The following is a 12723-nucleotide window of genomic DNA, read 5'->3' as shown; positions in this document are numbered from 1 at the left end:
CAAAAGAAAGCAACTTTCCTTTCTAACTCAATAACACTGATGGTCTGTTGTTGGCATATGGATAATATTTATTTCAAAGAGTAGAGTAAAGCTACCCAGTTACTAAAAGTCACAGAAGCTATATAGATACACCACATTACTGGGATGCTTAAAGATCATTTCCAAACTTATTATCCAAAAATCCTGTTCTTTATTTTTAAAGCTCTAGAAGATAATTACTAAATAAATTCTAGTTGGATTACCATGTGCCTAGGGGTAAAAATATAACTGACATTATTCTTACCTGGTGCTGCACATCAGAATTTGCTGGGCAGTTCAAAGTAATTGGATCGCACTCCTCTTCTATGGATTTAAAAAAAAAAAAAAAAAAAAAAAGATGCTCAGCTTGATGAAGAAAGCACATGCTCTGTAGTATAAGGCCTAAAATGAAGACTTAATATTACGTTCTGTTTACATCTGGTAAAACCAGGAGGACCTTGAGCAACCCGGTTACAAGTTCCCCTCCTCGCTCTGCTCCTGTGGACAAGACCCCAGCTAAACAATTCTCCTTCTCAAGGGGATCAGGCACAACCCTTGCTTATTCCTGAGCTGTGGGTTTCGGTTCCCTGCCAGACCACTGAATTATTCAGACAATTCCATCCTTCCCCAGGAGCCCTGGGGCACACACCCATTTATAGGACAGCCTTGTCACCTGCAACCCCTGGTTGTTCACTCTGTTCCCAAGCGCAGCCCCTGTATGACCCTGCATGGCGTGCGGCATCGTCCTCCCCCAGGCCATGAGGCTCCGTGACTCATAAGCTGCTGTCAGTCTCACCTGCCAGATGTCCTGTGCGTGGCCATCCTCATAACCCCATGGCAGGATCCCTCCCTGGCCAACGCAGTGAACAGGAGGTGATTCAAACTTTCCCCTCTGATCATCTTACATCAGACTCCATAGTGTTTGCTCTTTGACTGACAGTTTACTAAGCCCTTTAGAGATCAGGGAGTGGGATTATACTTATCTTGATAGCTCAGCCTCCTAAAAGTCAAACTGAAACCATTTCAGTTCTAAAGTGGGGATTGCCAGTGAAAGTCAAAGGAACATGATAGACATGTGAAACATCTAATACTTGCCATAATTAATTGTGAGGAAGGAAATTCCATTCTTACGCTGTCTTACATATGTGTTAACTTCACAGTTCCCCAATTTGTGGTGAAGACAAATACATTAAAAGCTTATCTGGGGGACTTCCGTGGTCGTTCAGTGATTAAGATTCTGCACTTTCACTACAGGGGGAACAGGTTCCTTCCCTGGTCAGGGAACTAAGATCCCACATGTCATGTGGTATGGCAAAAAAAAAAAAAAAAAAAAAAGCTGAATTTTTCCATTAGATTTTATTCTTTAACCATAGAATTCAGTATCACACTAACCTTGAAAGCTGACAGAAATACAGTATACTATGAAACAAAAGTTTAGTGGCATGTAAAATTTTAGAGTTATAAAGCCTTACACAGAAAATCACTTAACTCAAGGTTCAAAAGTTAGGACTGAATGACAGATTGATTGATTCATCCGTTATTTATTTTCACATTCTGTAACATGCATTGACTTACTACAGATGGTATCTTTTTCTTTTTTAAATTTATTTGGCTACACTGGTTCTTAGCTGCAGTATGCAGGATCTTTGGTTGCAGCATGAGAGATCTAGTTCCCTGATCAGGCATAGCACTCAGCCCCTGTGCGTTGGGAGGGCAGAGTCTTAGCCACTGGGCCACCAGGGAAATCCCTACACCATATCTTTCTAAGCTGGAGCAATGGAGATCTCACCTAGGCTTGTGTTCCTCATGATACAGTTCCAGTTCTCTTGCATGAGAATCACTTGACTGTTAACAATACAGATTCCTGGGCTCTACCTCCAGACTTTCTGGTTTGGAACTTCGGGGAGTCCAGAAATCTGACACCTAACAAGCACCCCATAGAATTCAGATGCATCCTACTAAAGTGATTTTTCACAGTGACAGACATTTGATTTCAGTCATATTAATTCTCACAATGGCCGTGCGTGCTGGGCATGCTCAGTTGCTTCAGTCGTGTCCAACTCTACGTGACCCTATGCACTGTAGCCTGCCAGGTCCATGGGATTCTCCAGGCAAGAATACTGGAGTGGATTGCCATGCCCTTCTCCAGGAGATCTTCCCAACCAGGGATGGAACCCAGGTCTCTTATGTCTCCTGCATTGGCAGGTGGGCTCTCTTCCACTAGCACCTGGGGAGCCCCTCACAACGGCCAGTGTCAACAATGTTACCCGAGCACTTTTGAAAAGGCAGGGCTTTTTATTTCCCAACACAATGTTAACTTGAAATTAAAAGGCAACTTTTCTTACATGGCCTCCCAAACACTCCTGTGGTCATATCCTTCTCACTCCCATCCACCCTCCAGTAAAGAAAAGTCTCGTAGAATGGTCACCTTTCTACTGGGGGAGGGGATTATAAATTGGGGGAGGGGATTTAACTGTTGGTTTAATTTGGGGGAGGGGCTTTAACTGTTGGTTTGCTGTAACAGGAGACTGCCAAGAGTCTGGGTCAAGGTTGGGTGGGAGGCAGTGAGCCGGTGGGATGAGTGGGACCAGGCAACATCATATCACGCAGACGAGAGAGGTTTTCAGTTTCATTTTAAAACAAACTTAATAGCAAAATACCATCAATTAATTGGCAAAATGAGAAATCATAAAATACAATACATTGGCTTACTAGTTTGGGGGCAGACATTTTTATTGGGTTGGCCATAAAGTTTGTTTGGGTTTTTTTGTTACCGGCTATGGACAAACCCAAACAAACTTACTGGCCAACCCAACACTTCCAAATTATTTTAATGATTTCCTCAGTACTTGTTTATTTTCTCCTAACTTTTCCAAACTGAACTACTATATTTTGTTAACAAAATTTTCCAAACACCACACATGTTGAAGTTCAAATTACACAAAATTATTAACAATAAAATCAGTCTATTTCTTTCACTTTACATTCGCTATATAATTTTTTTGAACAATGAAACTCAGAGAAAAATGAAGGTGATAAAATTTTGATTAAATCAAATAAATTTTTGTGCAATTTCCCTTCACTAGGAATAGCAGCTGAAATATCAGAATTTTTCTTCAAAAGACATTTTTCTCTCAAAATGTGAAGAGCCACATTCCCTCTAGAATCCTCAAGCCAGTAGTTTCTACAAGATATAGGAATTCATGAAATAAAGTGAACCCCAATCTTAAATGAGTCCTGAATTTGGTGCCTAAAGACTCTCATGCTGCTAAGTCACTTTAGTCGTGTCTGACTCTGTGTAACCCCATAGATGGCAGCCCACCAGGCTCCCCCGTCCCTGGGATTCCCCAGGCAAGAACACTGGAGTGGGTTGCCATTTCCTTCTCCAATGCATGAAAGTGAAAAGTGAAAGTCAAGTCACTCAGTCGTGTCCGACGCTCAGCGACCCCATGGACTGCAGCCTACCAGGCTCCTCCGTCCATAGGATTTTCCAGGCAAGAGTACTGGAGTGGGGTGCCATTGCCTTCTCCAAAGACTCTCACAGAGAACCTATAGCAGACACTTGACATAATGAACCGCCTGAAATCTCTAAAATCAGGGGAGGCAGAAGCTACACATTTGTTCCCAAGAAAACAAGTATTATAACATGTTTTACCTCAAAAATATGCTGATCATTGAAATTACACTGGATGCCTACAGTTGATTTATGGTAAAAAGCACAAAATTCAGACCCTTTTTTGTTTGGACCATGTTGAGGAACAGTGTTATATTGTCCGTAGGGAAACTAGGAATATACTAGAATTAGGATGAAGATTTTGTGAAACATGCTTCTTTTCTTAAGAAAATATATTTTGAGGACTTTTTAATCATACAAAAATGGTTCAAGCTAATTACAAACAACTCCTCTATTAAATATAGTTCAGTTCAGTCACTCAGTCGTGCCCGACTCTTTGTGACCCCATGAATCGCAGCACACCAGGCCTCCCTGTCTATCACCAACTCCCGGAATTCACTCAAACTCATGTCCATCGGGTTGGTGATGCCATCCAGCCATCTCATCCTCTGTTGTCCCCTTCTCCTCCTGCCCCCAATCCCTCCCAGCATCAGAGTCTTTTCCAATGAGTCAACTCTTCGCATGAGGTGGCCAAAGTATTGGAGTTTCAGCTTTAGCATCAGTCCTTCCAATGAACACCCAGGACTGATTTCCTTTAGAATGTACTGGTTGGATCTCTTTAAATATAGTAGCCCCCTAGAATTCACTTATGTGTCAGAATCTGAATCTGTACTTAATATAATTTGATTACATTTACTTTTAATCTATAAATCAGCCTCTTCACTAATTTATGTGGGCTTTGTGTTCCTAAAAACAACAATACCATAATCATTTAACACTGATATTGGCTCCATTATCTTTAATAAAAGATATCTTTAACAAAATACTGCAGACATTAAATTGTTGTATTATCAAATGCAAATGTCGGAGTAAGTTTTCAAACTTCCGGACATGGTTCATTACATTTAAGATCATGTATTTCTTGGAGAAAAATTATGTGCTTAATAATGCTCTTTGACCCCATGAATAAAGACAGAGGAAAGGTCTAGAGTATGGTTTTTAATAGTCATGTTACTTGTCAACTCACCATTGTTTTAACTGAGGTTTTGTAAAACTTAAATTATTGAAGAAACAGTTACAGTACAGTTACTATATTATCAGGTTTCTAAGCAACAATCTTTTTCTCTTAAAACAGGAAATCACACTCAAGATGATAACAAAAAAAAAAAGATTTCAGACGGATCAAACCATGGCAATGTATTCCCAGAGTCACTGTTGCTCGGTTTGTGCTTAAAACAATGGGTCCACTCTCACCTCTGCTATGAGAGCTTTCCACAGTCCTCAACCCTGATTGATCACAGTCCTTTTGCCAGACTTCCCTCCACCCTGCCTGAAGCTCCTAGGTGCCAGGCGCTACTCTTGTGTTTGACTCTCACTAGCACCCTGGGAGGTGGGATCTACCTTGTTCTAAGCTGTGAAGTCATCTGCTGAGTCCTCTCAGAGCTGGCGAGGTTTGTCAGCCAGTTCTCTCCTACATGTCCCATTGGAGGGTACACCACATTCATGAAGCTTCTTAGGCAGGCTCCCAAAGGGAGGTCTGAGACCCACTCACTCAGGTATGCATTAAAACACAGGTTTTAATCCTAATCTCCCATGTGTCTCACCCTCCCCTACCCCACACCCATGTGTAAAATAGCTAGCTAGTGGGGAAGCTGCAGTATAGCATAGGGAACTCAGCTCAGTGCTTTGTGATGACCTAGATGGGTGGGATTGGGGTGGTTTGGGAGGGAGGTTCAAGAGGGAGAGGATATATGTATACACATAGCTGATTTGATTCGTTATACAGCAGAAACTAATCCAGCATTGTAAAGCAATTATCCTCCAATTAAAAAAACAACAAACTCATGAAAAACAAAAAAAAACCTACAGGTTTCTGGGCCTGATCCTAGACCCACCACATGATGATTTTGGAGAAGCAGGGCCCAGAATCTGCATTTTAAACTAGGTCCCCAGATAATTCTTCACTGCACCCTCCCTGAAGTCCAGTGGATACTTACTGCCCAGGACAGTTTCCTATCTATGCTGATGTCTTGGCCTGAACCTCTCACTTTCTTGCTGAACTAGACAGTCACAGGGTGGGGAACTCAGGATGCTGAGAAGTCATTCAGGGAGAAGAGGAAGGGAAAGGAAACAGGCAGGGAGCCAGCCTCCCCTAGAACAACCAGGAATTGGGCTCAAAGGTGGCCTTCAGGCTCTTTTCCTTATAATACTGCCATTCCTGGGTGAAATTGTGTTGATGTCATTTCAGGAAGCAGGGGGAGGAGTCTGGTGAGTAAAGAATGAGAGAGGGGGACTCAGCAGAACCACAGACTTGACCACAGATGGGCCCTGGCAGGGAACTCCCTTCCGACCTGCAATCTGGCGGTCCTGTGATACCCATCACCGCAAGGAGGCTGCGGAAACCCACAGCAGGCTGTGCTGGGAAGTCCTCTCTCTCCAGGAAGCTGGGGAGGCCCTGCCAACTCTGACGCTGGTCAGATCTGCTTGCTCCCCACCCCACCCCTTCACCCTGGGTCGTCAGCAGAACATAAGGTAAGTGCTCCAGTGTGATGGCCACCAGCTAGTTCTCCTTACTGGATACAGCCTTGCAGACTATAGCCTTGGACAGGCTCAGGCGCCTTTCAGATGCGTCTGCACCACATCTGAGATGTTAATCTGTGGATCATGAAAGAAAGCTCTTTTTGCTTTGGGACCTGACAAGCATCCCCTTCCCCTTGTCTGGCAATGGAACCTGTGGTTTGAGTAGAACTGTCTCCATGCCCTCCACACACACCATCTAACCTCAAGGCTCAGACCTGGTCAGCCCTCCATCCTCTTGGACCACAATCAATATGATCGCCACATGATGAAACTGCTCCTGCCTCAACTGCCCCTAAAACTGAGCCACGTGTGCTGGGGGAAAGGCTCCCTCTTGTTCCACTGTCGTAAGCAGCACCAGGTAAAGCTGGAGGTGGCAGAGACCATCTTTCCCACCACGTGGGGAAAACTGGCCCGAGAACTGAGTCAACACAGAAGACTGAGCCATGAGAGTCAGTGAGAGGGGTGGGGAGAGAAAGAAGAAGAAGAAGGAGATGAGGAAACGAAAAAGAGAGAGAGGCAGAGAGAGAGCCTGAGACACCATTTTAAACGTTTGGATTTAACAGACTCAAAGACGCTAAACCACCAAATCCTTCCTCTCCCCTTTTTTGTTTTTATTGGTTTGGGGCCGCACCATGCAGCATGCAGAACCTTAGTTCCCCTACCAGGGATCAAACCTGTGTCCCCTGCATTGGAAATTCAGGGTCTTAACCACCGGACTGCCAGGGAAGTCCCTGCTCTGCCACCTTTTTAAACTAATTTGAGTTATATTTCTGTCACTTGCAACCCACAGTCCTGGTTGTCTCCATTTTAAGCATGCTAAAAACACCATAGGAACTTGAGGTATCATTTGATCTAAAATCACTTCTAGATTTTAATAAAAAAATCCATACTACAGATGATCAAATCAGGCACTAAATTATCAGTATGTTTCTGTTCCACAATTTTAACAAATGAAAACTTAACTCTGACTAGCGCTTTGTTCAGGACAGGAGAATAATCACAAGCACAAGTTGTTGCATTCACTATACATACCTTTAGGGAGTCCTGTGTCTTGAATGGGATACTTGTCTGACTGTAGAAAACCAACAAAAGGGGAAAGTTATTTTTTTAAACACCATAGTTAATTATAAGATCAAAGTGAAAAGAAAGCTTTGTCTTGGGAAAATCATGATTTTCCTTTAAAACCTTGCAAGTTTTTAGCCTTGAATTTATCCATAGGCCTGACCCATGACTTGTTTTTATTCTCAATTTTATAGAAATGAAATCAAATTTGATGAGATGTCAATGGTAGAACATGGAACAGAATAAGCCTTCAGCTCTGACCACTAAACCACACTTCCTCTCTTGTCTGCAGTGTTATTTTACTTCCTGCAGCTCAAAATTGAAGGACTGTCATATCTTTTCTCACCATTTGTGTGACATGCATTTGGGTCAACAAGCATGTATTCTGGGCAGCTCTCACAGCTGGAGAGCTCTGTCCTGGGTTGACAGGATTGAAAAGGTAACTATCCCGTAAGTTGCACAAAGATCAGTCACCTATTATGCACAATTATGCACAGTTCCTCAATGCTTTCGTTGAGGGCAGTACTGTCTCAGGGAATTCAAAAGAGCAAATGCTCTTGCAATCACGTATTTCTTTGTTGGTACTGATAAATATGCAGGTATCTAAGCTTCTGGAAACTTCTACTTCAGATTACACAATGTAGTTGTTTTCCGTAGATTTCTATGAGAGAAGCTTGAATGTGCCCAGTTTCCCTAGCCTGCCCCTGACCCTGCCTCAGTTCCACCATCATCTCCTCTGGGCCTTTGAGTCCATGGCTCTCCAGCTTAAACAAAGCTGCCCCTCCCAACTCTCCTGTAGGTCTCACCACTGTCTTCCCTGGACAGAGGAAGAAAAGAAATGCAGAACCAGGGATTCTTTTTTTAATGGGAAAAAAAAAAACCCTGAGTTTATTAACATTATTAAGCTTTAAAATTAACATGACTTCCTTAACATAGTCCAATATTCTATGGATGTTCAAGTTTACATGGTTGTCATCTATGTATTTAATTTTGCTTATTGATCAGGAGTTAAAGGAAGGCTGACATGCAGTCGTCACTCAGTATCCTTGAGGGGCTGATTCTAAGATCTTCCCATGGATACCAAACTTTGGATGCCCGAGTGGGATTTTAGTTCCCCGACCAGGGATGGAACCTGTGCCCCTCGCATTGGGATCATGTAGTCTTAACCATGGAGAAGGCAATGGCACCCACTCCAGTACTTTTGCCTGGAAAATCCCATGGATGGAGTAGCCTTGTAGGCTGCAGTCTATAGGGTCGCTAAGAGTCGGATATGACTGAACGACTTCACTTTCACTTTTCACTTTCATGCATTGGAAAAGGAAATGGCAACCCACTCCAGTGTTCTTGCCTGGAGAATCCCAGGGATGGGGGAGCCTGGTGGGCTGCCATCTATGGGGTTGCACAGAGTCGGACACAACTGAAGTGACTTAGCAATAGCAGTCTTAACTACTGGACCACCAGAGAAGTCCTATGCCATTTTATGGAAGGGACTTGGGCATCCAGAGATTCTGTTTTCAATGCCTTTCTTTGGAGTTTCTTTGGAGCAGAAGCCTCCAACCTCTTTCCACAAAAGAAATTAATCTTCTTTATGTTATCAATTCAACCTTTGAAGGGCCTGGGGTTTAAGGTCAGACACACTGGTGGTCAAGCATGTCTATACAACTGAGCCCCAAGAACACTTTGGACACCAAAGGCAGGATGAGCTTCCCTGGCTGTCAGTACTCTGTGTATCATCACACACCCTTACTGAGACCAGTAAACACTGTCCACACAGCTGAGAGGGTAACTGAAAGCCACCCGCTTACAACTCTCCTGGGCCCTGACCTACGCTCCTCCTCCTTTGGCTGACTTTAATCTGAATCCTTTTGCTATAATACACCACAATCTTGAGTCGAGAAAAAATAAACATCAATCAGAAAGAACTTAAAAGTCAAATACTTTCCCCCCAGACTAAATCCTTCCCCGTACTCTGCCCCCTACAACGTGGAAAACACACCTATACTGTAGTACTTCTCAGACTCTTTTCAAAGTATCTGTCTCAGACTGTGAGTGTTTCAAGAGAAGGGACCATCCCAAGGTTTTGACTAAGTTCAGTCTACAAGAACGAACAAGTGTGGGTTCCCCGGACAGACTGACAGTTGAGCGGGCCTAGAGGGTGCCCAGGACTCAGCATGGCCATTGCAGATGGTGGACACAGAGGATCAAGGCCAGGTGGCTGGAAGACTGGTCAGCCTGCAGCAGAGACAAGGCTGGGGGTGGAAAAGGAAGACACAGTTGGATATGAAATAATGGAGCCGGTTTCCATGGAAGACCCTGGAGGTGAGGTGAAGGGACTGAGGTGCCATTCTAGGATCTCAGGAAGCTTGGCTCACCAAACACTGCTGCCTGCTTGGTGCCCACCTCTGCATACAAGAGCATGGTCGGCATAGCCTCGCAGAAAGCCAGGCAAGCAAATCATCCCCACACAATAGCATAAAAAAATAGAGAAGACAACAGCTGAAGGCCCCAGGATAAGGCAGAGAAGGCTTTCCAGGTAAGGAATGCTTAAGTTGAGTAGCAGGGTGCATAGGAGCTCACTACATAAGGAAGTGGGCAAGGGCCAGCATTAGGGGTATCCCAGGATGGCGAGAGGACGTGGGGCATCCGAGGAGCAGCAAATAGCTGCACACGACTGGGACGCTGAGACAAGAGGACCTCATGTGCCATGTCAAGGACTATAAATTTAATCCTGAGAGTGGCAGGAATGTTATGGCTGAAATCTGTGCACACCCCGTATACGTCAAAGTCCTAACCCCTAGTCCCTCAGACTGTGACCTTATTGGAAATAGAGTCAATGTAGACAGAATTAGTTAAGATGAGGTCACACTGGTGTAGGGTGGACCCTTCATCTAACAGGACAGACATTCTCGTAAGAAGAGAAGAGACACAGACATACAGGGAGAAGACGGCCACATGCCACTGAAGGAAGAAAGAGGAGGGGAGCATATACAAGCCCAGGGACACCATGAACTGCCGACAACCACCAGAAGCCAGAAGACACAAGGCAGGATTCTTCCCTGCAGGTTTCAGAGGGAGCACAGCCCTTGATTTTTAGTCCATTTGCAGGACCTTGTCAGGCAGCCCCAACAAACGAATACAGGGAAGCTGCAGTAAAGGCAATTTGTCTTGGAGTCAAAGAGGAGTGAGGAGAGGCAGCCAGGACTCAAGGTGAGCCATAAGGAGGGGGCCCCCAAGGAAGGCAGACCCTGGTGTCAGGGGATCGAGTGGACAGCAAGACAATCACAGGTCAGGCAGTGTGAAGGGTGGATTAAGTAACCCGTTGGCGGGTCCCCAACCTCTGGGATCTGATGCCTGATGATCTGAAGTGCAGCTGGTATAATAATAACAGAAATAAAGTGCACAATAAATATAATGCACTTAAGTCATCCCCAAACCACCCATCCCCACCTGGTCTGTGGAAAATTTGTCTGCAATGAAACCGATCCCTGGTGCCAAAAAAGTTGGGGACCGCTGCTCTATAGAACCCATGGCTTTAGTAACAGGCTATGCCTGAGAGGATCATAAGACCTGGCCACGGGGTCATTGTGTACTCTGCTTTTACAGGAGTTCATAATTGCAGTGTCTCAAAGTTTGATTCCCTATGCTGTCCACACTTGTTAAACTGTGCTGTAGTTATAAGGCCATGAAAACAAACATTTCAGGTTTTAAAGACATTAAGGTGCCTTGTGAATCACCCCTTTTTTTTGGCTGTGCTGGGTCTTAGTAGAGGAGTGCAGGATCTAGTTCCCTGATCAGGGCTTGAACCCAGGCCCCGTGCATTGGCAGCACAGAGTCTTAGCCGCTGGACCACCAGGGAAGTCTCCACCAAAGACTTAAAGACATTGAACTGAAATATCTTGAGAGCATTTTATGCCATTCTAACTAAATTAATGCAAATTCTTCATGACTCAACAGATCGCATCCTCCGGATACTTTGAAAAACAGGAATGTATCTCACACTGCATACACAGTCACACACGCGATGCTATCAAAGGCATTTATTTGGTCAGAAGTAGGAGGCTGAATCGAGTAGGGGAGCAGGGCTTCTTCAGTCTGGCTGACTTTCTACAAATCAGCTAATTGCCATATCCTCATCTCCAGTAGAATAATAAAATCTTTTATCACAGTAGACACACCACAGAGTGGTTACGGGATGGTGGGGCAGGGATCCGAAGCCAGCTGACGGGTTCAAATCCCACCTGGCCTGCTTCCAAGTTTGGCAGCTCGCCTCACCCCTTGTGTCTGTTTTTCATCTGTGAAGCAGGCAATGCCTACCTTTCAGGACTGTTTCAGGGGTAAAAGAGGTAATTGACAATGTATGCCCACCTACATATGGCCAAGCCCTCCAATACTGTAAGGTGTTCATATTTTTTCTTTCAATCTCAAGCTATATATTTTGATTTCTGAAGAAGGGGGTCATTAAAAATAGATAGTATTAAAATTAGACAAGCAGAGACTTCTTTGGTGGTCCAGTGGTTAAGAACTCGCCTTCCATTGCAGGGGACACAGGTTCCATCCCTGGTGGGGGAACTAAGATTCCACATGCCACATGGTGTGGCCAAAAAAAATGATAAATTTAAAATAAATAAAAATACATATTTAAAAAGACAAGTAGATAAAGACCTCACATAATCTAAGAAGAACACTCCTGACATATGCAAAACAAGAACAGAGTCTAACACCAAAAACAAAGGAGGGGAAAAAAAACTCAAGTCATCACTATTAATGTAAAATGCGTAACCTACCGTATTAAGGGATATCGTGCTAGGGTCTGTGTCTTCCACTGGTTCCTTTGCCAAATGATCTGTAAACAAAACACAAGGAGAGAATTTTCTTTAACTTAAAAGCACAAAGGTATCCTTTGATAACTATCTTCATATAAATGCAAGCTACCCCCATCAGTTTGGAGAGAAACTTACTTTCGATCATTAGTAGAGACAAAATAAGAAAGAATGGGTTCAGTCTGCATCAAGAAAGTGATTAAGACAAACTACATTAAAAAAAAAATATATATATATATGTATATATATATTTGGACTTTGCTGGTGGTCCAGTGGTGAAGAGTCCATCTGCCAATGCAGAGAACACAGGTTTGATTGCTGGTCCTGGAAGATCTCACATGCCGCAGGGCAACTAAGCTTGTGAGCCACAACTGCTGAGCCCACATGCCCTAGAGCCTGTGCTCTAGAACAAGAGAGGCCACTGCAATGAGAAGCCCGGACACCGCAACTAGAGAGTATCCACTGCTTGCCACAATCCACTGTATCCACTGAAAGTCCACCAGCAGCAGTGAAGATCCAGCACAGCCAAAAATAAATAATAGTAAAAAATATATATTTTGTAACAGTTTACTTACAAACGTCTACAAACAGAGGTACAAATAACTACAAATGATGCAAACATGATATTAA

General features: G+C 43.8%; 1 protein-coding gene across 1 annotated transcript in view; it reads right to left on the bottom strand.

Annotated features, from left to right (window-relative positions):
• EDARADD (EDAR associated via death domain) overlaps positions 1 to 12723 on the bottom strand; it is a 65698-nt gene that overhangs the window by 38436 nt on the left and 14539 nt on the right. The window contains exons 3-5 of the mRNA XM_055584490.1: positions 12058 to 12116; positions 7244 to 7283; positions 284 to 342 (exon numbers count right to left, since the gene is read on the bottom strand). Of these exons, the coding sequence (XP_055440465.1) occupies positions 284 to 342; positions 7244 to 7283; positions 12058 to 12116 (158 nt within the window). The remainder of the gene's footprint in view (positions 1 to 283; positions 343 to 7243; positions 7284 to 12057; positions 12117 to 12723) is intronic.

Source organism: Bubalus kerabau, chromosome 1, assembly GCF_029407905.1.
Source record: "Bubalus kerabau isolate K-KA32 ecotype Philippines breed swamp buffalo chromosome 1, PCC_UOA_SB_1v2, whole genome shotgun sequence".
Lineage (NCBI taxonomy): Eukaryota > Metazoa > Chordata > Mammalia > Artiodactyla > Bovidae > Bubalus > Bubalus kerabau.
Note: the sequence above shows the minus strand (reverse complement) of the source record. Positions and strands in the feature narration are given on the sequence as shown.